This window comes from Acomys minous (genome assembly GCF_964271855.1).
Source record: "Acomys minous genome assembly, chromosome: 3".
Classification (NCBI taxonomy): domain Eukaryota; kingdom Metazoa; phylum Chordata; class Mammalia; order Rodentia; family Muridae; genus Acomys; species Acomys minous.
In genome coordinates, this window is record NC_140485.1 from 27,346,540 (window position 1) to 27,373,042 (window position 26,503).

The following is a 26,503-nucleotide window of genomic DNA, read 5'->3' on the forward strand; positions in this document are numbered from 1 at the left end:
CTTTTACATATATATACTTTTAAAAGATTTATTTATTTATTATGTATACAGTGCTCTGCCTGAATGTCCACCTATAGGCCAGAAGAGGGCATCAGATCACACTATAGATGGTTGTGAGCCACCAAGTGGTTGCTGGGAATTGAACTCAGGACCTCTGGAGGAGCAGTCAGTGTGCTTAATCTCTGAGGCATTTCTCCAGCCCCCTTTTATATTCTTAGTAAATGTGTATATGGGTGTGAAAGATAACATAGTAAGTAAATGTACTTGTCACTAGGTTCCATATGATGCAAAGGTTGCCCTGGCCCACACACACTGTAAACAGGACCCCAGGGTATGCTGGCAGTACTTTTTTTCTTTTGTACTCTACCACTACAACCACTACTACTACTTGGTCCTTCATTTAAACTTTGACAATTTCTCAACAGGTCTTAAAGACCTTGGAGAATATGCACTTTTACAGTTTTTTCTCTTTAATATTTTTGTGTGCATGTGTATGAGTATGCCACAGGTTGTGTAGGTAGCCATGGAAATCAGATCCTTTGGAACTGGAGTTACAGGCAATTGTGAGGCCCCAGATATGGATGCTAGGAACAGAATCTGTTCCTCTGCAAAAGTAGCATTCATTGTCAGTCACTGGGCCATCTCGCCAGTCTGTTTTTCAGTCTCTCTTTTTTTTCTTCCTGTTTTGTTGACACAGGGTTTCTCTGTGTTAGCCTTGGCTATCCTGGACTGGCTTTTAGACCAGGCTGGCCTCCAACTCACAGTGATCTACCTGCCTCTGCCTCCCGAGTGCTGGGACTAAAGGCATGCGTCACCACCGCCTGGCCACAGTGGCTAAAAATTCTTTATCTAGACACACTTTTCAGGGGCACAATACTTTGTAAGGGAAGAGCATCATCTTCAACTCCTTACCCACCACCACTTCCCAAATCCTGGAATTGCACCACCTTGCCTGCCTTTTTTTCCTTCTGTGTTCTATTTTCACTGTCTCTAGGGAGGTTACAGAAGTCTTGAACCTTCTCAAAGTGATCCCGCTGCAACCCATTGGGCTTCTGGAGATGTAATGTACAGCTGGGGCTGGCTGAATACTGAACGCGCCATACACCCAAATGCATGGCAAGTACCTGTGGGACTGTTAGGACTTCCCGGATACAAGAGCAGGTGTCTCTGAGTCCTCTGGGAAAAGTATACCAGCTAATGTTTTGATCAGTTTTCATGATCAAGCGAACCATACAACTGTAAAACCAGGCTTTCTACTACTGAAGAGCTTCTTAACATGGTGTTGAAACTCAGGCGAGAATTGTTATCCGTTTTTAAAAGACAGTCTCACTCTAGCTCCAGGCTATCCTGAAATAAGCCCAACACAGCCTCAGCAAGGCCATGACACTCCTCCTTCAGCTTAGCATACCTATGACTAAAGCATGCATCTTGCACAACACTCCTTTGTTTGTTTGTCCCCCACCCCGCCTCCACCCCCGCGACAGTATTTTTCTATGTAACAGTCCTGACTGTCCTGGACGTGCTTTTGTAGACTAGGCTGGCCTCGAACTCACAGCAATCCACCTGCCTCTGCCTCCTGAGTGCTGGGATTAAAGGTGTGCACCACCCCGTCTGGTTTTGCACTTCGTTCTATATAGTCCTCTAGCGTTCTGCTCAATTACATTGAAAGAAGATTTAAAAAAAAAAAAAAAAAAGCCAAGTCTGCCTCTCTCTCTCTCAAGACATCATCTCGGGGGCTGGAGAGATGGCTCAGAGGGTAAGAGCACTGACTGTTCTTCCAAAGGTCATGAGTTCAATTCCCAGCAACCACATGTTGGCTCACAACCATCTCTAATGTAATCTGTATACATAATAAATAAATAAAAATCTAAAAAAAAAAAAAAAAAAAAAAAAAAAAAAAGACATCATCTCACTAGGTAGCCCTAGCCAGCCTGGAGCTTGCTATGTAGACCAGGCTGTCCCAGGACTTACAGCAATCTTTCTGCCTCTCCCTCCTAAGTGTTGGGACTACATGCATGTAGCACTATGCCCAGTTTCCAAAGGTTTCAAAAAAATACATTTTAAAGCCTATATGATCCAGGTTTGGGCTTAAGTATTTAAGGCTTCAGAAAGGAAAGAGTACAATACTCCAGATGACTAGCAGAGTTACTGTTGAAGAAGTCTGTTTTCTGACAACCGTTAGCAATATACAGCACAGGAAAAGAGAGAGAGGCAAGTCATCTACCAGTGCTCACACAGCAGACAGTGCCACAGCAGCAAGGGGAGAGCTCATTTCACCTGCTCTTTTGAGGGCAGGATTTTTTAAAAAAATTAATTAATTATCTTGAGACATTGGTATTTTGACTGCTGTCTGTGTGAGGGTGTCAGAGCCTCTGGAACAGGAGTTACAGACAGTTGTGAGCTGCCATGTAGATGCTGGGCACTGAACCCAAGTCCTCTGAGAGAGCAGTCAGTGCTCTTACCCACTGAGACATCTCTCCAGCCCTTACAGGCAGAATCTTTTTAGGTAGCCCAGACACTTTCAAACCTACAATCCTCCTGCCTCAGCTTCTGAAAAACTGAGCTAACAGGCATATAGGATGCCTGTCTCTTGTTGTTTACTTTCTATTGTAGTTGTTCTCGAAATTAAAGCAAAAGTTAACATCTTTACCTCAACTATCCTGAAAATTAAGAGGAAAAAAAGATCTATCAACCTTATAAATACACAAAGCCTGTCACAAAGGCACATGCCCATAACCCCAGCTATCTCACCAGTCTGTTTTGTTGTTGTTGTTGTTGTTTTGTTTTGTTTTTTAACCAGCCTGTTTTTAAGATAGTCTTTAAAGTCAAAGCCAAACTAGGCTTATAAACTCTATCTCCTTACCTGAGGGAGGGAAGGAGAGAAAGAGACAGAGAAGAAAGGGTGGAGGAAGAGAATGAATTCAAGCTGCAGAATGTTTCCTTAGTGTGGTTAAGGCCTGGAGCTCAATTTCCAGTACAGAGCAGTGCAGTGGCAATGGCATAGGCCAGCAGGTGACGGCACCTACTAACTTGCCTGACAACGGGAGATCCCTGGAACCCACATAAAGGTAGAATGTCCTTGACCCCACAATAGTAAGCATTTTTAAAGACATGAGCTGAAGAGATGGCTCAGTAGGTAAGAGAACTTGCTGTTCTAGGAGATGATGTGAATTCTGTTCCTGGCACTACAACCTGTGTAACCCAGTTCCGGGGTACGTGATATCCTCCATTCATACACATAACGACCCCCATGGGCTCATATTTGAATGCTTGGTCCCCCTTTGCTTTGGCAGAACCATTTGGGAAAGACTGGGAGGTGTGTTGCTTGGAGAGGGGAGGAGTGTTCAGCTTTGAGGTTTAAAAACCCACATCATTCCCACTTGGCTCTCTCTGCTCCAAGTTTGTCTCAAGATGTGAACAGCCCTCAGCTACTGCTCCCTGCTATGATGGTCCTGGACTCCAAGGCTCTGAAACTGTAAACCACAATGAACTCTTTAACAAGTTGCCTTGGTCATAGTGTTTTGTCACAACAGAAAAGTAGCTAAGATACATGAATCTGGGAAGAATCTACAGCAATTAAAAGCTCTAAACAATGGCACCATCTATCAGGTCAACAAATGTACAAAGTGGGTTCCTATGAGGATAGAAAAGACCGCCTTTTCCAGGTAACCAACCAGAAATAGAATTAGGTGCGTTTAAAGGGAATTCAGGGTTCTGTTACATAGCCTACTACCTCTTTCACCCATCCCTGGCCAATATTAAACAAAAAATCAAAACAAAACAAAACACCCACAAAAATTTAACCTACTCTCAGATGACATTTAGCAGCTGATAATGCCAATATACATTACTCAGTAATTATCACTTCATTCTGCATTGTGTCTCATACAATTATTTTAGCCTCTGATAGAAAGCTGACAGTTCTTTCCCTATAGGAATCCCAGTATGGAGAAGGATTAGTGAGTTAATTATTCAGGGAAGGGAAAAATTATAATGAAATCTCAGTGTTGAAAAAAAATTAAGCTGTGTGTGTGATGGAGCACACCTTTAATCCCAGCACTCAGGAGGCAGAGGTGGATGGAGCTCTGTGAGTTCCTGACCAGCCTGGTCTAGATAAGAGTCCCGGGACACCTAGGGCTACACAGCGAAACCCTGTTACAAAACAGAAAAAACAAGGTGGAGATCAATCAGGAAAAACATCTTAGCTGGGTGTGGTGGCACACGCCTGTAATCCCAGCACTCTGGGAGGCAGAGGCAGGGGGATCGCTGAGTTTGAGGCAGCCTGGTCTGCAAAGCAAGTCCAGGACAGCCAAGGCTACACAGAGAAACCCTGTCAAAACAAAACAAAAACAAAAAAGCATGTCAGCCTCAGCCCCCAAAAGCCTGTACACACACCTGCATGTGAACACAAATATATCTGCAAACATGCACACACACAAATTCCCATTTTATGACATCTCTTGTATTTCTTCTATACTCTCAGAAACAGTATATAACAATTATTATTTATTGCTATTGTAGTAGAGGGTAACACAGTACTCAGTGCTAAGTACAAGTTAAAGTCATAGGTTTGATCTTTAGCACCAGAAGGGAAATGTAAAGAGAAAACCATAGAAAGCACAACGTAAGTAGATAGTAACTCACACCTCTAACTCAAGTATTTAGGAAGGCCAGCTTCCACTATGTAAAATCTTTTTAAAAACAAAACGTCATAATGGAAACAGTGGTTTGCAAAGTAATCTTTCACTTTCACTTACAAAATTAAAGGGGTAGACTTAAATGAAGATGGAGCCTAGAGCTTTGCATGAGGTAGGCAAGCACTTTCTCACTGAACTGCAGTCCCAGACTCTTATTTTGACACCTTACAATACTTACTTCAAAGTATGGATATGAATTTAAATGATCAAAGAGGCAAGAGTGCCAGATGCCCCAGTCCCCTGCAGTAGCAGCACTCACCCTTAATTGTTGAGGCGCCCCCCACCCCAGCCTCCTCTACCCCTTTTCCTTAAGTATCTTATTCTTCACTTTTGTGGGTAGGGGTGTTTTGCCTGCATATATGTTTGTGGATATGTGTACAGTGACTGCAGAAGCCAAAGAGGGAACTGGATTCCCCTAGAAGTAGAGCTACAGACAGTTGTGAGGTACCACGTGAGTGTCGGGAATCCAACCCGGATACCCTGGAAGATCCAGTGCTCTTAACTGCTAAGCCATCTGTCCAGTTTCCATTTTGCTGTTAATTAGGTGTGTGTGTTGTTGTTGTTGTTGTTGGTGGTGGTGCAGCACACCTTTAGTCTCAGGACTCAGAGGCACGTGATCAGATTGAGGTCAGCCAGAGCTATACAGTGAGACCTGCAGCATTGTTTCTAACAGGAGATAGCACTCCTGTTATGTGCAAGAGAAAAAGAGTAAATAAATAAAATAGAAGTAAATCTCCAGAGCTTGGCATGGTGGTCTAAAATCTCAGCATCTGGGAGACAGAGACTCAAGGAGCAATTCAACCCTAGCCTGAGGGTGTTTTTTTTTTTTTTAAGACAGGGTTTCTTTGTAGACCAGGCTGGCCTCGAACTCACATCAATCCACCTGCCTCTGCCTCCTGAGTGCTGGGATTAAAGGCATGAGCTACCACGCTATTTAGGAATCTGTCTCAGAAAAACAAGCAAACAAACAGACAGACTTTTAAAACAGGAAAAAAAAAAAAAAAGCAAAGCCAACTGATAAAATAGAAGAGTATATAGAAATAAGGAAATTACTAACAGGAGACTTCCTTAATATCAGATTGCTCATTCAGAGAACCAATCTTTCCTGCTGGCAACATGGAAGATGACTATCTTCTAAGCCAACCAAAAGCAGACACCACAGCAGCAGAAATCCACCCAACTCTTGATAGCTCAATGCATTGTGGGATATGTAGTCTTTTTTTGGTCTTTCTTTCATTTTTCTTAGTTTTCTGAGACAGGGTTTCTTTGTGTAACCTTGGCTGTCCTGGACTTGCTTGGTAGACCAGGCTGGCCCTGAACTCATAGCAATCCACTTGCCTCTGCCTCCTGAGTGCTGCGATTAAAGGTGTGCCAGCTGGGATATGAAGTCTTAACAAAAGCAGGTGAAACAATTTTTAGTAGAAAAATAAGCCTGAAGCCAGATGTGGTGGGGCATTCAGAATGGAGGCAAATGGATCAGGTTAGCTTAGGCAACTTGAGACCCTGTCTCAAAGGAAAGAAAGAAAGGAAAGAAAGGGGGAGGGAGGAGGGGGGAGGGGTAAGGGGAAAAGAGGCCAAAACAAGAAGATCCTGAGGGCCTGGCCTCTTAATCCATACACATACATTTTTTTTTCCCAATAACGGGAATTGATTGAACATGCTAGGCAAGCACTGAACCATATCCCAAAGCCTCAACTAAACACTCCACTTTAAGTTAATTGTGTGAAAGCCCACATTTCTCCACTTGTATGACCCCCTTCAGTCAAAGAAGCTGGACCAAGTGACACCCTCAAAGTTTTAACAGCCCGGATAATATAACTATGATAAATTCTGAGATCATGAATTCTAGAGATGTGTAGATGCTATCTGTAACGTATGACCAGTCTGTCAGGCACTGGGATACCCCGAGCACAAAATATCCCCAGCTGAAACACTATTTTCTTCCTGCCTCTTGAAGAGCTTTCTGATTCCAGCAGTCTTCACGCCAGGACTTTTGAGTATGACCATCTAAATAAGTCAGATAAGCTTGGAATGTACCGATCCCACCGGGTCAGAATCAAAGGTAAGTTACAGTGTAACTCTTACACACTGTTTTACTAGCACAGTTGAATTGTTTGGAATTAAGAGACATTGCACCAGGAGAGAAAACAGAAACAAAAAACATTTCCTGAACTATCTCCGAGTTAAAATAAATAGTTTGTTGTGGTAATAATTTGTAAATTACTCAATCTACCACTCTAAGTGACAAAACTAAAAATCCTATTTGCTCTACCTCCACAAGCAAGGTTTTATTTGGGGGGGAGGGTCACACCTACTCTAAAGAACTTAAGCTTCTGTTCCGTTAAGGAGCCCTTGAAATGGCATACTCCTCCAACAGTGGTTATTTCTTGAGGCTGTTATAAATTTTCTAGAATTATTTAAAGCTGACACTTGTGATAGATCCTCGTGAAATTGTTCTTTTTAATAGAGGTCTCTGTAGCTTGAATGTAAAATACTGTAAGCCACGCCATGGACAAAAATAAAGGCCTGTCTCAAGAAAGTACTTAACGATCATGCTGTAGCCACTGAGTGACCTTGGTTCGAAACCAATGGCTCTGGGGTAGAAACAAAAAGAAAAAAAAAATAGCTTGGGCTCCCGGACCTCTGCCTCTTCCCTAAGGCTTTGGGATGCCTGCCTGGTCTGCAGACCAGGGGACATTTACACTGACTCACCTAGATACTCAAAGGAGATAGGTCGGAGGGGGTGGGAGGGGTAAAAAACTCTCCACATAGGAAGTGCGGCAAGAAGGTAAGGACGTGGCCCTACGCGGGAGCCCCGGCTTTTTTTTTTTTCCCCCTTTCCGGATCTGCCCCGGTCCCCACCCCCACCCCGGCGGAGCGTCTCCGGGCGTCCCATCGACTAGCAAGGGGACAGCCGCAGCCAGGCCTGGAGAGTGGACGGCGCCCGCGCTGCGTAGGCCCAACCACTCCCGCACCCGGCCGGTCCTCCGGGCCCGACCCCGCAGAGTGGCCTCACCAGGGGGCGAAGAACTCGACCAGCATGAGCCCCGCAGAGCCCGTGTCGGAGACGCGACTCTCGAAGTTTTCGTCCGTGAGTTCCAACACGTCGGAGGCGGTGACGAGGCGGGCCGAGGCGAGCAGCAGCGCCACGCCCGGGAGCAGCGCTAGGCGGCTGAAGCGCATGACGGCGAGACGGCGGAGGGGGGCCGATCGGAGGGGTCCGGGCCCGGGAGGACGGAGAAGAGAGCACCCGCAACCTGCAGCCGCTGCCTGCGCTCGCGCGTCTAGCCCGGGCAGACCTGCTGCTGAGGTCCCAACCCCCTAGGCCGGTTCGGGGCCCGCAGTGTGGCAGCCGCCGATTGGCTGCGTCACGCTACGTCGGGCGGGCCGAACCAGCTGGTAACTGCCGATTGGCTGGCGCGCGGCGCGGGGCGGGGCGGACGCTGTGGCTAACGCCTGCGGGTCAGGCTGTGGCGGAGGCCGTGGCGGGGGTCGGCAGGAAGTGGGTCTCGGCGAAGCCGGAGCGGCCCTGAGAGGCGGAGTGGGGCTCAGGGCGCCGGCGCGGAAGGCGGAGTGGTGAAGTCAGGGCTGAGTGGGCGGAAGTGCGATGGGGCTGAAGTGAGGCCCAGAAGCGTGCTGGAGGTGGGGCTTGAGCTGCCCGGTTCCCCCCCCTCCCTCCCTCCAGGGCTTTGGGGCGCTCACACGCTTGCGCACCACGCTACACGGTTTCCAAATGTCAAGCCGTTGCTTTGTCCAATTATAGGGCGTAGTAACCCTACATCCTGCCGCTGTATCCTGCTCTGTCAGGCCACGTGAAGTCTGTATTTGTCCAGTCTTAAGGCCTCCTGCCCTCCTTTCTGCTGCATTTTCACTGATCGTCGTTGGTTTTTGTTCGTTTGTTTGGGAAGGTGGGTAACTAAGGATTGAACCTGGAACCTTGCATAATACTAGGCAAGCTATCCATCACTGACTTTATTAATATCCCTAGTTCTCTTTTGATTTTCTGAGACATGGTCACACTAAATTGCCCAGGCTAGCCCTAAATTCATTCTGTAATCCAGGCTGGTCTAGAATATTTCGTCCTCTGGCCTCAGTCTCCTGAGCTGGGACTGATGGTCTGCACTACCAGGCTCAGATTTTACTTTTTTTATTTTTTATTTTTTGTCAAGGACTCATTGTGTAGCCCTGGCTGCTCTGGAACTCACTATTTAGACCAGGCCGACTTGGAACTCCACAGAGATCCACCAGCCTCTTGAGATTAGAAATATATGCCCTCACTGCCAGGCCAGTCTTTTACATTGATTTTTGTTGGCTTGTTTTTCCAGACAGGGTTTCTCTGTGGTAACCCTGGCAGTCCTGGACCAGAGAATCGTTTGCCTCTGCCTCCAGAGTATGCCAGGATCAGAAGGCAGTAGCCACCTGTCCAGCACTTAAACCTAATATTTATTTATTTTTTAAATTTTGTTGTTGTTGTTTTGTTTTGAGACAAGGTTTCTCTGTGTAGACTTGGCTGTCCTGGACTTGCTTTGTAGACCAGGCTGGCCTCGAACTCACAGCAATCTGCCTGCCTCTACCTCAGGAGTGCTGGGATTAAAGGTGTGCGCCACCACACCAATTTTTTCTTCTTTATTTTTATTTATTTATTTATTTATTTATTTTTTTGGATTTTCGAGACAGGGTCTCTCTGTGTTAGCCTTGGCTATCCTGGACTCGCTGTGTAGACCAGGCTGGCCTCGAACTCACAGCGATCCACCTGCCTCTGCCTCCCTAGTGCTGGCATTAAAGATGTGCACCACCACGCCTGGCCATTAAACCTAATTTTTAAAAAGGAGTGTTTAATTTCAAATGCTGTCAAAAAGTGAAGACACCTGGATATTTAGTTGACTGTGGAAATATCTCTTATGATTCCTCTATCAATTGCGTAAACAATCAAAACCAAACAACAACAAAAAGCTTTGAGTCTTTCAATATATTTATTTTTAACTGTTCACAGTTTCTTTTTGTGGGCTTCTTAAATCTCTTAAAGGCTAACAAGGTAGGGAAGAGGGGGAAACACACATACACACACAAAAACAAAACAAAACAACAAAAACCCTCTAAATGTAATGCAACTGTTGTTGTTGTTTGGGTTTGTTTTATTTTTTCCAGTTTTTTCAAGACAGGGTTTCTCTAGGTAGCCTTGGCTGTCCTGGACTCTCTATGTAGACCAGACTGGCCTTAAACTCCGAGCAATCTGCCTGCCTCTGCCTCCCACCACCCTGTGTAGTGTAAGTCTTAAGAATGACATGACCACTGGGCGTGGTGGCGCACGCCTTTAATCCCATCGCTTGGAAGGCAGAGGCAGGTGGACCACTGTGAGTTTGAGGCCAGCCTGGTCTACAAAGCCAGTCCAGGACAGTCAAGGCTACACAGAGAAACCCTGTCTCAAAAAACCCAAATAAATAAATAAATGTAAATGATGGTTTTATTTTCTCAACAGACATGGCACAGGAACAAGGACATGTACACCTCGCCAGAGCTGATGCCATTCGTTCGAGGCTCATTGACACTTTCTCCCTCATAGAGCACTTGCAAGGCCTGAGCCAAGCTGTACCAAGGCACACTCTCCGAGAGATACTTGGTTAGCAAACTGTTCATTCATGCTAAATGTAATATTCTTGCCCACATCCTCAAAAGATAGAAAGTAGAGACATATTTAAGGATGTAGCCAGCAATGACTAAATTGCAAGTTAAGATCCTGGTATAAAACAAAACAAAACAAAACAAAACAAAAACCAAAAAACTGGCAAGATGACTTAGTGAGAAAAGGTGCCTAATGTAATGCCCAAGTCGTGAAACTCCTAAAGACCACCAGGAGTCAGTCGGATGCAAATCACACAGGGTCTCGTTTATTAGTCAAGCTCAGAGACTGGACCTTCAGCCCCTTCATGAGGAGGGCTAAGTGAGGGGACCAGGGCCAGACTGCAGGGGGAGTTTTTCCTTTGTTCTGGTCACTGTGACCTGTAGCTCTGATTGGTTGGCCCCGAGCGCAAGCTCCTAGGAATGGTTGCCAGCTGTACATTTGTGGCTCTCCCTGGAAACTTGGGGAGGGGGCAGCAGGGTTGTCAAGTTCTCAGGCCCTAGAACACAAAATGGCATTGGTTTTGTCTCTACACCTATAGTCAAAGCTGATAGCCTGAGTTTGATTCTCAGAACCTAGCTGAAAAGAGAGGACTGAGAGCTGGAGAGATGGCTCAGCAGTGAAGAGCACCAACTGACTGACTGTTCTTCCAGAAGTCTTGAGTTCAATTCCCAGCAACCACATGGTGGCTCACCCTCTCCTGGAGTCCAGATGTACATGCAGACAGAGCACTATATGCATAATAATAAATAAATCTTTTTTTAAAGGTTCAAGATCATCTTTGGTTATACAGTTTGAGGACTATATGAGTTATATGAGACCCTATCTCAAATAATGGGGCAGAGAGATAGCTCAGTGAACACCGGTACTCGCTGCCACGTCTGAAAGCACAAGCTCTATCCCCAGGACCCAAGTGGTACAAGAAGACAACCCACCCCTACCGTGGTGCTCCGACCTACACATTTATTTATTGGAGCCGGGCGTGGTGGTGCACGCCTTTAATCCCAGCACTCGGGAGGCAGAGGCAGGCGGATCGCTGTGAGTTCAAGGCCAGCCTGGTCTACAAAGCGAGTCCAGGACAGCCAAGGCTACACAGAGAAACCCTGTCTCAAAAAAAAAAAAAAAAAAAAAAAAGATTTATTTATTGTTATATACACAGTGCTCTGCCTGCACATACACCTGCAGACCAGAAGAGGGCATCAGATCACACTATAGATGGTTGTGAGCCACCATGTGGTTGCTGGGAGTTGAACCCATCACCTTTGGAGAGTAGTTAGCTCTCTTAACCTCTGAGCCATCTCTCCAGCCGCCCCCCTGCCACCCCCACATACTTTTTTTTTTTAAAGTACAAATCAAAGACAATTTAGGGATGAGAAGCTACACTAAACTTGATAAATTCAGGGTTTTAGGCCGGAAACTGAATCTATGCTATCGGACCTCTGTCACTTATTTGAGTCCTAGTCAGGCATCCCTGACTGACTTTGAGAAGTTTCCACCAAGGGCTATAGAGTTGGCTCTGTGGTTAAGAGTACTTCTGCTCACACAGGGGGTCCTAAGTTCCCAGCAACCACATGATGGCTCACAACCATCTATAATGGAATTTGATGTTATCTTCTGTCAGATGGGTGCACATGCAAATAGAGTACTCATATACATAAATAAATCAGAAAAAAACAAAAAAAGAAAAGTTTCTACCAAAGGTACTTAAAGCTTTAAGGTTTCTGGGCTGGTTATGGTGGCACATCCTTCTTAAAAAATTTTTTTTAGGGGGCTGGAGAGATGGCTCAGAGGTTAAGAGCACTGACTGCTCTTCCAGAGGTCCTGAGTTCAATTCCCAGCAACCACATGGTGGCTCACAACCATCTATAATGTGATCTGATGTTCTCTTCTGTCATGCAGGCAGAGCACTGTATATATAATAAATAAATAAATCTTTAAAAAATTTTTTTTCAAGACAGGGATTCTTTGTGTGATAGCCCTGGCTGTTCTGGATTCACTTTTAGACCAGGATAGCCTCGAACTCACAAGTGATCTGCCTGCCTCTGCCTCTGCCTCTGCCTCTGCCTCCAGAGTGGGTGGCACATTCCTTTAATGCCAGTACTTAGAAGGCAAAGGCTGGTGGATCTCTGAGTTGGAGAGAAACTGGTCTACAGAGCAGGTTCCAAGACAGCTGGGACTATATAAACAACACTTTGAGGTTTAAACTTGCTACTTTTTCTTTTTTTTTTTTTAACTTACTACTTTCATGAGCACAGTCAGTATTAGTTATAAGCTGTATATTTTCACTTCAAACTAATAGAATTATTTTTTTAAAAAAAGATTTATTAGGCCAGGTGTGGTGGTGCACACCTTTAATCCCAGCACTGATGCAGAGGCAGGGGAATCAATATGAGTTTGAAGCCAGCCTGGTCTACAAAGTGAGTCCAGGACAGCCAAGGCTACACAGAGAGACCCTATCATGGAGAAAATAAATAAATAAAAATAAAACACTAAGAAAATATTTATTATGTGTATAGTGCTCTGTCTGCATGTGTGCCTGACCGCCAGAAGAGGGCACCAGATCTCATTAAAGATGGTCATGAGCCACCCTGTGGTTGCTGGGAATTGGACTTGGGACCTCTGGAAGAACAGCCGGTGTTCTTAACCAGCCCCACTAATAGAATCCTTAACTGCTTTGAGAAAGAGCAGCTTACGGGGCAAAGCTCCTGCTGAAGGGAAAGAGTCCATTATTTCACCAATGTCCATATCCTAGCTTTACCTGCTGTTCACAGCTGCCCCGCTCCCCCAGTCTGTCTGTCTGTCTGTCTGTCTGCTATCCATTGTTTTGTGGGGAGATGAGAAGTCTTGGGCCTTGCCCAGTACTGGCGGGCATAAGCTGAACAAGAGGCGTGCTGAATTTCCTTCCTGTTGTTGTTACAGATCCCTCTCGCCAGAAGACACTCATGCTCGGAGATCAGCACCAGCTAGTGCGCTTCTCCTTAAAGCCTCACCACATGGGGCACATCTCCCATGCCCAGCGGACGCTGAGCAGGCTGCATGTGCGCTGCAGTCAGAGACCACCTCTTTCCCTGTGGGCTGGATGGGTTCTTGAGAGTATCCTTTTGTGTCACTCATTTCTATCTGTGGCTCTTCTTCTTCATCCGCTCCTCCTGACTTATCTGTCCTCTCTCCAACCCTTTTCTTCACATTCTCATATATGACTTTGTTGTCTTTATTATGTAAGCTGCATAAATGGGAAAGCACCTTTCCTTAAAAGAAAACAGGCCCTATCTTCTCAAAGTTCATCATTTCCCTCATCTTTCTGAATACAATTGTGATGATGGTCGAAATAGGTGAGAACTGGCGCTGAATGAGAAAGGTGGTGTGGGGGGCTGGAGGGATGGCTCAGCGGATGAGAGCACTGACTGCTCGTCCAGAGGTCCTGAGTTCAGTTCCCAGCAACCACGTGGTGGCTCACAACCATCTATAGTGAGATCTGGTGCCCTCTTCCGGCTTGCAGGCGTACATGCAGATAGAGTAGTCATATACATAAAATAAATAAATAAGTCTTTAAAAAAGGAAAAGGTAGTGTGTGAAAAATAGTTTTCTTCTAACCTGATCATTTTTCTGTTTTCAGATATTATCTCATTGTGATGGGGACAGATTTATTGATTCACTTATTTTTTGAGACAGCGTCTCACATAGCCTACAGTAGCCCTGAACTACATATGTAGTCAGGAAGACCTTGAACCTCACCTCCTACTTCTCCTGTCCATTTGAGATTACAGGTGTGCACCACTATGCTTAGCCAAGAGAAAAAGGACTCCAAAACTACTGATAAATTATATGAACTGTATTAAAAACAGAAGGACATCTCAGGTAGTTGTTAGTTAACTCAGGCAGACTGCTCAGGTCAGGAGAGGTGGTGAATGCCTTTAATACAGCACTTTGGAAGCAGAAGCAGAGATATGAGTTAAGGCCAGCCTGCACTGTGCAGTAAAACCTTCTGAAAAAAAAAATTCATAGCTGGGTGTGATGGCATGTGCCTTTAACCCCCCCCCCTTTTTTTTTTTTTTTGAGACAAGGTTTCTCTGTATAGTGCTGGCTGTTTTGGAACTTGCTTTGTAGAGCAGGCTGACCTTAAACTCACAGAGAAAATGTCTGCCTCTGCCTCCTGAGTGCTGGGATTAAAGGACTTTGCCACCATGCCTGGCTTCCAAGACTCTTTAAATCACAAACCACTTCATTGTCTTTTAAAAAGATACATTTATCTGTGTGTGCATGTATGTGTGTGTGCAGGTGCCAACAGAGGCCAGAAAAAGATATAGGATTCCCTGGAGCTGGAGTTATATGTAGACAGTTGTGAATTGCCCGACTTGGATGCTTGAAACGAAACTCCTGTGCCCAGGAAGAGCAGCAAGTGTTCTTAACCGATAAGCTGTCTCTCCAGCCCCCAAACGACTTCATTGTTCTTTATGTACTCCTGCTTGTGAATGCAAAACTAAACATCGTTGTATTCTACTTCCCAGACTAAATGTGGTCCTGTGTGCCTTCTCATACGCGATCCCTGTTTCTGGGAGTCAGATGTTTATTTAATTTGTGTGATGCATGCGTGTGTATGTGTGTGGGTGCACGTGTCATGTCTCGAGTGTGGAGGTCAGAGGACAACTTGCAGAAGTCATTTCTCTCTTTCCTGGGGATTAGACTCAGGTTGTTAGACTTGGAGGTAAGCACCTTTATTCCTGGAGCCACCTTGCTGGCCCAGAATTTATTGTTATTAATGAAAAACTGTCGTTTTGAACTTAAGCTGTCATCATGGGTGACATGCACTACTTTATTTACCATAAGCAATTAAAAGTCATCCTGGCACATATCGATGTAAAAATGTATCTTGAGAAGTTTAAATTATTAAAAGACTTAATGTTAAGCGGGCGTAGTGGTGCATGCCTTTAAACCCAGCTGTGAATTCAAGGCCACCCTGGTCTACAATGCCAGTCCAGGACAGCCAAGGCTACACAGAGAGACCCTGTCAAGGAAAAAACCAAAAAAAAAAAAAAAATTAAAAAAATAAACGAATAAATATGATAGAGGTCTTTAAAGAAATTTAATGTCATATTTCTACATTTTCAACTCTGTCTACAGAGCCATTGTTTTCCTGTAAACCTTAGGACAAACTTGATAGCATGGCATACAGTGGAAGTATAGAGGGATCCTAGAGGGACTGAATGGCCGGAGGGTGGACTGTGGGTGGCTTGCAACCATTACTTATACAATGACAATGTAGTGCCCAGGTCGTAAAGCCCCCAAAGACCACCAGGAGCCAGCCAGATGCAAATTTCACAGGCTCGCATTTATTAGTCAACCTCAGAGCCTAGGCTGTCAGCCCCCTTGTGAGGAGGGAAGCCTCTAGTGCTAGGGGAGCAGGGTTTTTAAAGGAAAAAACTGCAGAGGTAGGGGGTTGTTTCCAAGCCTTGGTCTCACATGATAGGTTAGAGGGGTACAGGAAAGTTGCCCTTTAAGCAGATTGGTTGGGGGACCAGGGCTAAGCAGCGAGGGGACCAGGGCAGGAATTTTTCTTTTGTTCTGGTCACTGTGTGACCCTGTAGCTATGATTGGTTGGCCCCGGGTCCAAGCTACTAGGAACAGTTACCAGCCACATATGTTTGCGGCTCTCCCTGCAAACTCCCGGGGGCTCGGGTGGGTAGGGGTGGGGCCGGTCGGGGGTGGGGTCAGGTGCTCAGGCCCTGAACACAAAATGGCATTGGTTTGGTCTCTACAACAAGAGGTAAAATATAGCTGTTGTTTATGGATAATTCTACCCTATAATACATAAGTTGAAGCAACAGTGTTAAGAGAAACTGGGGTTGGGGCTGGAGAGATGGCTTAGCGGTTAAGGCACTGAGGACCTGAATTCCATTCCAAGCAACCACATGGTGGCTCACAACCATCTGTAATGAGATCTGATGCTCCCTTCTGTCATGCCAACACATGCAAATGGAGCACTCATATGCACAAAATATATAAATAAATCTGAGAGGGGAGTGGAGAAAGAAACTGCAGCAGGCGAGGTGGCTCAACAGTTAAGAGCACTTGTTATTCTGGCAGAGGATCTAGGTTCGGTTCCTAGGACACACAACATGTCTCACAATGCCGCCTTCTTCTTCTTCTTTTTCTTCTTTTTCTTCTTCTCCTCCTCCTTCTCCTCCTCTTCTTCTTCTTCCTCCTCCTCCTCCTTCTCCTTCTTCTTCTTCCTTCTTTTTTTTTTTTTGAGACAGGGTTTCTCTGTGTAGCCTTGGCTGTCCTGGACTCACTTTGAGTTAGATCAGGCTGGCCTCCAACTCACAGAGATCCACCTGCCTCTGCTGGGATTAAAGGCGTGCGCCACCACACCCGGCAGCTCACAACACTTCTGTAAACTCATTTCCAGGGTGTCTGACACCCTCTCCTGACTTTGGGCAGCAGGCACACTTGAGTTACACAAAGTCTAAAAAAGAAATTCAAAGAGAAATGGAATAGTAGTGGCCACAACTCTGGTTTAGGAGTGATCATCCTTCATTATTCAATGTCCCTCTTTTCAGTTCTCCCTTGCTCTACCTTACAGAATTGATGGAATCCACAAATACTAAACTGTGGCCATTGAAACTGACTTTGGAGGTGGCAGACTGGTTTATCTTGCTTAGCTTCATTATAGAGATCGTTCTAATGTGGATGTACAGCTTCCGTCTCTTCTGGAAGAATGGCTGGAATGTCTTTGACTTTGTTGTTACTACATTGGTAAGAATAGATATCCTAAACCAGTGGTGCACGCCTATAATCCCAGCACCAGGGAGGCAGACAGGCTGACCACTGTGAGTTCGAGGCCAGCCTGGTCTGCAAAGCGAGTCCAGGACAGCCAAGGCTATGCAGAGAAACCCTGTCTCAAAATAAAATAAAATATATAGCCTTAGTATTAGTTAAAGGGGCCAGCAGTGTGCCTAGGTAAATTAAGTTAACTAAAACCTCCAAGAAGGAATATATAGGTGTTTATCTAATTTGCTGCTTGATTTTTTTTTCCCCATATGACTAAAAGAAATTGCAGAAATTGTCATCAACCCCTACAATACCATCTGCCAGTTATTGAATACTAGATGCCAGCCGCTAGTTTAAGTTTTTTTTTTTTTGGGGGGGGGAGCAGTTTCAAGACAGGGTTCTCCTGTATAGCCTTGGGTGTCCTAGACTCGCTTTGTAGACCAGACTGGCCTCAAACTAACAGTGATTGGCCTGCCTCTGCCTCCTGAGTGCTGGGATTAAAGGTGTGCACCACCATGCCTGGCACTAGTTTAAGTATTTTATGTGACTTATCTCATGTTCTGTAACAACTTAAGAGATAAGCAAGTTGAAGTACATAGCTTGAATAGGTTATTATAAAAGACTAAATAATACCAGGCGTGGTAGCACACCACTTTAATGCCAACACTTGGGAGGCAGAGGCAGGAGAATTGCTGTGAGTGCCAAGGCCAGCCTGGTCTACAAAGTGAGTCCAGGACAGCCAAGGCTAAACAGAGAAATCCTGTCTCAAAAAACAAAAAACAAAAACAAACAAAAAGACTAAATAACAAACAGTCCTCAGAGAATGCTACTCACAGATAGCACCCAGAGAACTATGACAAAGATGGGATGAAGGGGGACAACTGTCCCTGGGTGTCTTGGGCATCTTTACTTACCGTCCATGTCTCCCACAGTCTCTGCTCCCTGAGTTTTGGGTGTTGATGGGCGTCTCGAGGAACACCGTGTGGCTCCAGCTGCTGAGGCTCTCCCGGGTGCTGAGGTCTCTCAAACTATTCACACGACTCCGTCAGATTAAAGTTATTATTTTGGCTCTGGTCAGAGCCCTGAAGGTGATTTGAACTGATTAATCTAAAGTCGGGTGGGGGACAAGTTAGAAAGACATGGGTTCAATATTTAATATGGTCAAAGAAGGTCATGAAAGGGTCTGTAGAATGCTCTTACGTGAGAAGGGGTGGGAGGGGAGGTGCTGTGGTGTGGAGACACCCTGGCTCTGGCTCTGGTGGGCTTGACTGGGCTGCTGCTGTGCCTTCTCTCCCTGCCCTGACTTCAACCATGGCCTCCAGAGCATGACGTTCCTCCTGCTGCTGCTGCTTATCTTCTTCTACATTTTTGGTGTGACTGGTGTCTACTTCTTCCAAGACTATTCCCGCTCAACTATTCAGGACCTGGAGTATAACGTGTTCTTCTCGTAAGCATGGCCTATGGCAGCCTCCGTGAGGGGTGGGTCACATGGTACCGAGGCACTCAACCAAAGCACAGCGATACAAACTCTAGACTCTATTGTAAGCATGGGACCTGAGATAAAGAGAAGAAAGGGAGACCAGGCACAGTAAGCAGTGCTAGCTTTGATTTTGGGCCTAGGACAATCAGTTCTGATTCATTTGTTTCTAAGTTTTCTAGAGTTATAATTAAAATATAATTATATCACTTTCCCTGTTTTCTTTTCCCCCCTAACCTTTCCTATGTCCTTTCACCCTAACCACTCTCATGCCCCCCAAAGATCTATTTTAATATTTTTATTTTTATTTTTTAGGTTTTCAAGACAGGGTTTCTCTGTATAGCCTTGACTGTCCTCAACTTGTTTTGTAGACCAGGCTGGCTGCCAACTCACAGTGATCTGCCTGCCTCTGCCTCCCAAGTGCTGGGATTAAAGGCATGTACTACCATACCCAGCTGCCTGGCTTCTCTTCTAATTATTATATTGTTATGTATATATGCATAAATATGTAAATACAATTTACTGAGTGGGTTTAGTATTGCTTGTGTGCATATTATATCAGAAATGATCATTTTTTATTGTGTAGAGGAATTTTTTTAGGTTATATTTATTTTTATTTACTTCTTGGTCATAACACCTTCCCTCCCCCTTCTCCCATCTCCCCTTCTCTATTCCTCATAAAAGCTCCCCCCACCCCCCGCTCCCCGCCCAGCTCATCACCACATCCTTCTCCCTGTGGCCTTGTGTGTAGAATTTTAATCCAGTAACATGGCTACTCTGATCACATCCATAGACCTTCTAGGTCTGTGTGATCCACCTAGAATACAGTCATGCCCTTAGTACACACCTTTAATCCAAAACAATGAAGGTAGCATAATTGGTAGAAGGAGGCATCCATGTTGGAAAGAAACGTCCAATTGAGAGGCAGACAAAGTGGCAAATCAGAAAAAGATTTGACAGAATAGGATATGCCCAGTCACAAGAAGAAAAAGGAGAGAAGCTACCTGAGAGAGCAGTGCAGAAGGGAGAGAAGACAGCTTTCCTGGGACAGGTGGTAGAGCGAGAACAAGCTAGACACAAGTGAAGACAGAACGACCAAGAGAATGAGCCAGAAGATTAGAATAGATTGCCACTGTTAGTATGAGGCCAAGCAGAGTAATTCAGTAAGAAGCTGAGAGAAGCCAGTTTGAATCAGTCAGCTTGGAGAGGAGTTTGAACCAGAACTGCTGAGTTAAACCAGCCAGCCAGAGTTCAGAAAGAGCTAGAAAGAGTGAGCTTATTCAGCAGTAAGTCTCAGAGGTTGAAAACATTCTAGACCTTGGTTAGATTGTACAGAGGCTGGAAGCTTCCAGGACCAGGTCGAGCTTAGCAGAAGAGGCAGTAAGCCTCCAAGATAACACTTACATAAAAGCTACTTTTACAGTAGTAGATAAACCAATTGGGGGCTCATTCATGGGAGACTAATTCTCCCTCTCACCTGTCATCAATCAGTGGCCTTTAGTTCTTTTTCCAGGGATAGGGCCCCATGAGATTCCATCTTCCACGTTACATGTCTACTGTCATTGTTCAGGTCTTGCCTAGCCAGCCATATTGCTTAGGTATTATGGGTGTGGCTTCCCTGTCATTTCTAGGAAATGCTCTTTCACTGCCGATTTTCTGATCCTCTTGTTCTGGTTTCTCTTCTGCAATGTTCCCTGAGCCTTAAGTGCACGAGTGTGTTGTAGTTGTATCCATTGGGGCTGGGCTCCCCATGATCAGTTGGTCTCTGCTTTGTGAGCAGTTGTGGTTTTCTGTAATGACCTCTGTCTGTTGCAAACAGAAGCTCTTTTGATGCAGGGTGAGAGATTCACTTATCTGTGAGCACCAGAATAAATTTTGTTTGTTTGTTTTCAAGACAGAGTGTCTCTGTGTAGCCCTGGCTGTCCTGGAACTCTCTCTGTAGACCAGGCTGGCCTCAAACTCACAGAGATCTACCTGCCTCTGCCTCCTGAGCGCTGGCATCAAAGGTGTGCGCCATAGCCTCCAGGCCCTTTAGGGATATCTTACTGTGCTAGTCACTGTTGTGGTTTGTGAGCATCACATCTGGATAATCTTTCCTTGAAAGCTTGCATAGCACCTTCTGGTATTATGAAGGCTAGGCTGCAGGAAGAAAGCTTTCAGACTAGATCCAGCTCAGATCTTCTGAGTTGTGTCTGAAGTGTATCATGTCTTCAGCAATAAGGAATTACCTTCTTCCTCTTTTGAGAGGCAACCAAGGACAGCAGTAGTAGACTATACAGTTTTGTGTTTGTTTGTTTGTTTGTTTGTTTTGAGACAGGGTTTCTTTGTGTAACAGCTCTGTCTGTCCTAGATTCACTTCGTAAACCAGGCTGGCCTCAAACTCACAGAGATCCGCCTGCCTCTGCCTCCAGAGAGCTGGGATTAAAGGTGTGCGCCACTGCACCCAACATGACCATACAGTTTTGAGAGTCACTTGGACTACCCTGACAACTCAAGTGGAGAGGCAAGACCGCTCATGGCAGGTTCTGGGTTTTTGTTTTTAGATTGTCTGTGGCTCTTTCGGGGAGTTCCATCTGCTGCAGCGCCATGCCTTCACTTAAGCCATCCATACACATACTCTTAGGCATATTGTATAATTTTAGGTAGACATAAGATAACATGGTTCCTTGAGGCTTTATCACATATCCTCAGTGTTATTTGTCCCTTTTCTCTCCCTCTCCTTCTGAATTGATTGGCTTTCCTCACCTCTTCCCCATTTACGCCTTCACTTCCCCATATTTCCCTTCATATTACCTGTTCGTCTTTACTGGTCCTCAGCCCCATGGTTCCTTTTTCCTAGTTTCTGTGGCTCCTTGGTTATATACTCACATTATAAGACCTGGAGCTAGGAATGACAGAGGAGGGTGAACATGCTGTATCTGTCCTTCTTTCTAGGTCTGGGTTACCTCATTCAATATATACATTTTTCTAGTTCCATCTGTTTACCTGGAAATTTCATGATTTCATTTTTCTGAGTACTATTCCATCCACGTACCATATTTTCACATTCATGTATTGGAGGACTTTCAAGTTGTTTCCATTTCTTAGCTATTGTAAATATAATGCCAATGAACAGGCTTAGCAAATAACGGTAAAGTAGGTCATTGAGTCCTTTGGGCATATGCTAAGGAGTGGTATAGCTGGGGCATATGGTAGGTTTAGATTTTTCTTCTTGAGGATTCTCCACATTGATTTACACTGTGGCTGCACCCCCTTGCCCCACATCCTTGCCAACGTTTGTTGTCAGTTGTCTTGTTGTTTTTAGCTGTTCTGAATAGGATGAGATGAAATCTCAAAGTTGTTTTATTTTGTATTTTCCTACTTGCTAAGGATGATAAATACTTTTTGAGAGATTTGCTAGCCATTTTTATTTCCTCTATTTAGCACTCTTTGTTTGGATCCATAGTTGTCTTTTTTCTTTTTTAATTTAGCCATTTGCTTTCTTGACTCTTGTTTTTTGAGTTCTTTATATAACCTGGATATTAATCCTTTGTCAGATGTATAGTTGGCAAAGATTCTCTCCCACTGTCTTAGCCAGTGTTTTATGCTTTGAAGAGAGACCATGACCATGGCAATTCTTTTTTTTTTTTTTTAAGATTTATTTGTTATGTATACAGTGTTCCACCTGCATGTACGCTTGCACACTACAAGAGAGCACAATTATTTTTTGGTATTGAGAGTGTAGAGGGAGAGAATGGGGCTGGCAAGATGGTACAGAAGGTAGAAACACTTGTCATGCAAGCCTAGTGAGCTAAGTCAGATCTCTGGAACCCACGTAAAGGTAAAGGAGAACTTACTCTGAAAGGTCTCCACATTTGTGCCGTGGCACGCCTGCCCTGTCAACATGCACACTATGAGAATAATAGCAGTACTACCTCAAAAGAGTGTGGGGATGAATGAGGTAATGCACTGACACACGTACCACAGTATTTAACACCTAAACACAGGTTTAATGATGCTATAGCTCACAAACATAGTCTCTAGTTTAACCACTGTCTTTAAGTATGGGTATTACACAGGGACATTACTATTCCCATCCAAAAGTAAAATTCAGCCAGATGTGACAGACAGGCCTGAAAGTCTCAGCATTTAGGGAATGGACATAGGAGGATCAATTCAAAGCCATCCTCAGTGACATGGCAAGTGCCAGGTCAGCCTGGGCTACCCTATCTCAAAAGCCAGTCAATCAATCAATCAATCAATCCAATCAATCAACCAATCACATAAGGGCTCTATGTCAAAAACATTTCTTGCTAGAAGAAAGTCCATTTGAATGTATTGACTTGGGACCCATTCTTTTTCTTTTCTTTTTCTTTTATAAGTGGAACATAGGGTTCTACACATGCTAGACAAGTGTTCTATCACTACACTTACCCTTTTTTCCTTTTATAATAATTTATTAAAAATTATTCGCCTTACACCCCAATTATTAACCCCTCACTTGTATCTTCCCCTTCCCACCCTCCCTCCCTCTTTCACCATATTCCCCTCCCCTAGATCTCTGATGGGGGTCCCTCCTCCCCCACAGTCTGACCACAGCCTATCAGGTCTCTTCTGGATAGCCTGCATCCCCCTTCCTCTGTGTGCCCTCAGGGCCTCCCCACCATGTCAGAGACAGTCTCCACTCCTCTTATAACCATGGAGAATGCGCTGTCCATTGGCTAGATCTGAACTGGGCGTCTAGGTTCACTGCATGCATTGTCCTTGGTTGGGGCATCCGTTTGTGCAGGCCCCCCTAGGTCTAGATCCATCGGCCTTGATGGTTTCCCTGTGGGCCTCCTGAACTCTCTGGGTCTTTCATCTCTTCCACCCCCCACTCTTCAATACCACTCTCAGAGCTCTGCCCCGAGTCCAGCTGCAAGTCCCAGCATCTGATCCCCCACTGGATGGAGTCTCTCAGTTGGGCTAATATCCACTTATAAGTGAATATATACCATGTGTGTCTTTCTGGGTCTGCTCAGGATGATCTTTTCTAGTTCCATCCATTTGCCTGCAAATTTCAATATTTCCTTGTTTTTAATAGCAGAGTAGTATTCCATTATGTAAATGTACCACAGTTTCTCTACGCATTCTTTAGTTGAGGGACATCCAAGGAAATGCAAGTCAAAACATTGCTGAGATTCCATCTTACACCTACCAGAAGGGCTAAGATAAAACATTCAAGTGACAGAACATTCTGGCAAGGATGTGGAGAAAGGGGAACAGTCCTCCAGTGGTGGTGGGAGTGCAAACTCGTACAACCACTTTGGAAATCAATCTGGTACTTTTTCAGGAAATGGGAATAACTCTACCTCAGGACCCAGCCATACCACTCCTGAGCATATACCCTAAAGATGTTCCCCCATACAACAAGGATATTTGCTCAACTATTTTCATAGCAGCTTTATTCATAATAGCCAGAATCTGGAAACGACCTTTCTTTGTAAAAAGTGGGGCTCTAACTGTATTGACCAGACTGACCTGGAACTCAACTATACAGCACCGGCTGCCCTTTGAACTCTTGCAATTATGTACTAATACACCCAACTGGAATCTAGTCTTATCAACATCTCGAAAGTGTTTTTGTTCTGTTTTATTTTGAGACAGCCTTCTACTTTATAACTCAGATTGGCCTTGGTGGGTCTCCTGCTTCAGCCTCCCGAATATTGGGATTACTAGCAATTAGGTCTTTCTTAGACTGTGTTGTTGTTGTTGTTGTTGTGCTGGTGGGTTTTTTCTTTGTTTTGTTTTTTTTCAAGACAGGGTTTCTCTGTGCATCCTTGGCTATCCTGGACTCATTTCGTAGACCAGGCTGGCCTCAAACTCACAGCAATCAGCCTGCCTCTGCCTCCCAAGTGCTGAGATTAAAGGCGTGCACCACCACGCCCGTCCTATTTTTATTTTTTAAAGATTTATTTATATATTATTATGTATACAATGCTCTGCCTGTATACACCCACAGGCCAGAAGATGGCATCAGATTACATTATAATGGTTGTTAGCCACCATGGGGTTGCTGAGCAGTCAATGCTCTTAACGGCTAAGCCATCTTTTTAATTTAAAATTTTTTTTAAAAAAAGTCTGTTTATTATTATGTATACAGTGCTCTGCCTGCATATACACGCGCAGGCCAGAAGAGGGCATCAGATTCCATTATAGATGGTTTTGAGCCACCATGTAGTTGCTTGGAATTGAACTCAGGACCTCTGGAGGAGCAGACAGTGCTCTTAACCGCTGAGCCATCTCTCCAGCCCCTCTTTTTAATTTTTTTAAGAGAAGGTTTCAGTGGACATTGTGGCATAGACCTTTACTCCCAGCAACTCAGGAGGCAGAGGCAGGTGAATCTCTGAGTTTGAGGCCAACCTAGGCTATAGAGCAAGTTCCAGGACAGCCAGGGCTACCCAGAGAAAATCTTGTTGGGGGGGTGGGGGTGAGGGGGTGGGGAAGACAGGGTTCACATAAAGGCATACACTTTGTTTCAGCTCTCCTTTTTTTTTTTTTTTTGGTCACATTATGTAGCTCTGGCTGTCCTAGAACTTGTATGTAGACTAGGCTGGCCTCAAACTCACAGACACCTGCCTGTCTCTGCCTTCCAAGTGCTGGGAAAGAGGGCACCAGATCTCATTATAGATGGTTATGAGCCACCATGTGGTTTCTGGGAATTGAACTTAGGACCTTTGGAAGAGCAGGCAGTGCTCTTAACCTCTGAGCCATCTCTCTGGCCCCATACATGTATTCTTTTTTGTTGTTTTTGTTTTTTTGTTTTGTTTTTCGTTTGTTTGTTTTTCAAGACAGGGTTTCCCTGTATAGCCTTGGCTGTCCTGGACTCACTTTATGGTCCAGGCTGGCCTCGAACTCACAGTGATCTGCTTCTGCCTCCTGAGTGCTAGGATTAAAGGCATGCGCCACCGTGCCTGGCTCCATACATGTATTCTTAGCCCTTGACAACTTAGGCAGAATTGCTATTAGTTCCAGTTAGGAGAATTGCTACTAGTTCCAGGCCAGCTTAGCTGATGCAGAGAGTTCTAGACCATACAGAGCTAGCTACATAATAAAACTTTGTTACAGAATAAACAAATTAAAAACCAACATGTGAGGAATAAGTAAGAAAGAACTTTTTAGTTAATTTCAGGAAATTATGTATCTTTTTCATGCCAAGGTTCAAGCCCACTACCTTATACATGCTAAGCAAATACTTTATGGTGTAGCTGTATCCCCTACCCCCCAAATAATTCATTTTTAATTTTGTTAACTTTTAACAATTTTAAATGCTATTTGTATATGTTATTATTCATTGTGTGGGATTGCCATCCATTTTTTGTCTAACAGTTGACACTGTTATGAAACAAGTATAGACAGAATGTTAGATAGGGGGCCAGATGGTGGTAACTCACACCTGTAATCCCAGCACTCGGGAGGCAGAGGCAGGTGGATCTCTGTGAGTTCCAGGACAGCCAAAGCCAAACAAAGAAACCCTATCTTGAAAAACAAAACAAAACAAAAGTTAGATGGGAATGTTTGTTAAAGTTCTTCTAATATATTAAAAAAAAAAATCTACAAATTAGAGTAGGGGCCAGAGAAGTGACTCAGAGGTTAAGAGCACCAGCTGCTCTTCCAGAGGACCCAGGTTCAATTCCCAGCACCCACACAATAGCCATTTCTGACTCTACTTCTAGGGGATGAGACTCACTCCTTTGGTATGCATGTGGTTCACAGAAAACATACAAACAGGCAAAACATTATGCATAGAATTAAAAAAAAAAGCTGGGCGGTGGTGGCGCATATAATCTCAGCTCTCAGGAGGCAGAGGCAGGTGGATCACTGTGAGTTCGAGGCCAGCCTGGTCTACAAACTGAGTCCAGGACAACCAAGTCTACACAGAGAAACCCTGTCTTAAAAAAACCAACCAACCAACCAAAACAA

At 44.7% G+C, this 26,503-nt stretch overlaps 2 protein-coding genes across 5 annotated transcripts in view; one reads left to right on the forward strand and one right to left on the reverse strand.

The window, feature by feature from the left end:
• The window catches only part of PDIA3 (protein disulfide isomerase family A member 3), a 28,652-nt gene extending 20,662 nt beyond the window's left edge, over positions 1 to 7,990 (reverse strand). The window contains exon 1 of the mRNA XM_084774321.1: positions 7,714 to 7,990. Coding sequence (XP_084630447.1) covers positions 7,714 to 7,880 — 167 coding nt within the window. The 5' untranslated portion in view covers positions 7,881 to 7,990. The remainder of the gene's footprint in view (positions 1 to 7,713) is intronic.
• Positions 7,958 to 26,503, forward strand: part of CATSPER2 (cation channel sperm associated 2) — a 25,443-nt gene continuing 6,897 nt past the window's right edge. The window contains exons 1-8 of one of the 4 annotated variants that reach the window (XM_084774319.1): positions 7,958 to 8,096; positions 8,461 to 8,605; positions 10,177 to 10,317; positions 13,237 to 13,410; positions 13,581 to 13,649; positions 16,898 to 17,070; positions 18,018 to 18,173; positions 18,408 to 18,532. In XM_084774319.1, the coding sequence (XP_084630445.1) occupies positions 10,179 to 10,317; positions 13,237 to 13,410; positions 13,581 to 13,649; positions 16,898 to 17,070; positions 18,018 to 18,173; positions 18,408 to 18,532 (836 nt within the window). In that variant the 5' untranslated portion in view covers positions 7,958 to 8,096; positions 8,461 to 8,605; positions 10,177 to 10,178. The other 3 variants (XM_084774317.1, XM_084774318.1, XM_084774320.1) reach the window with 3 other exon arrangements.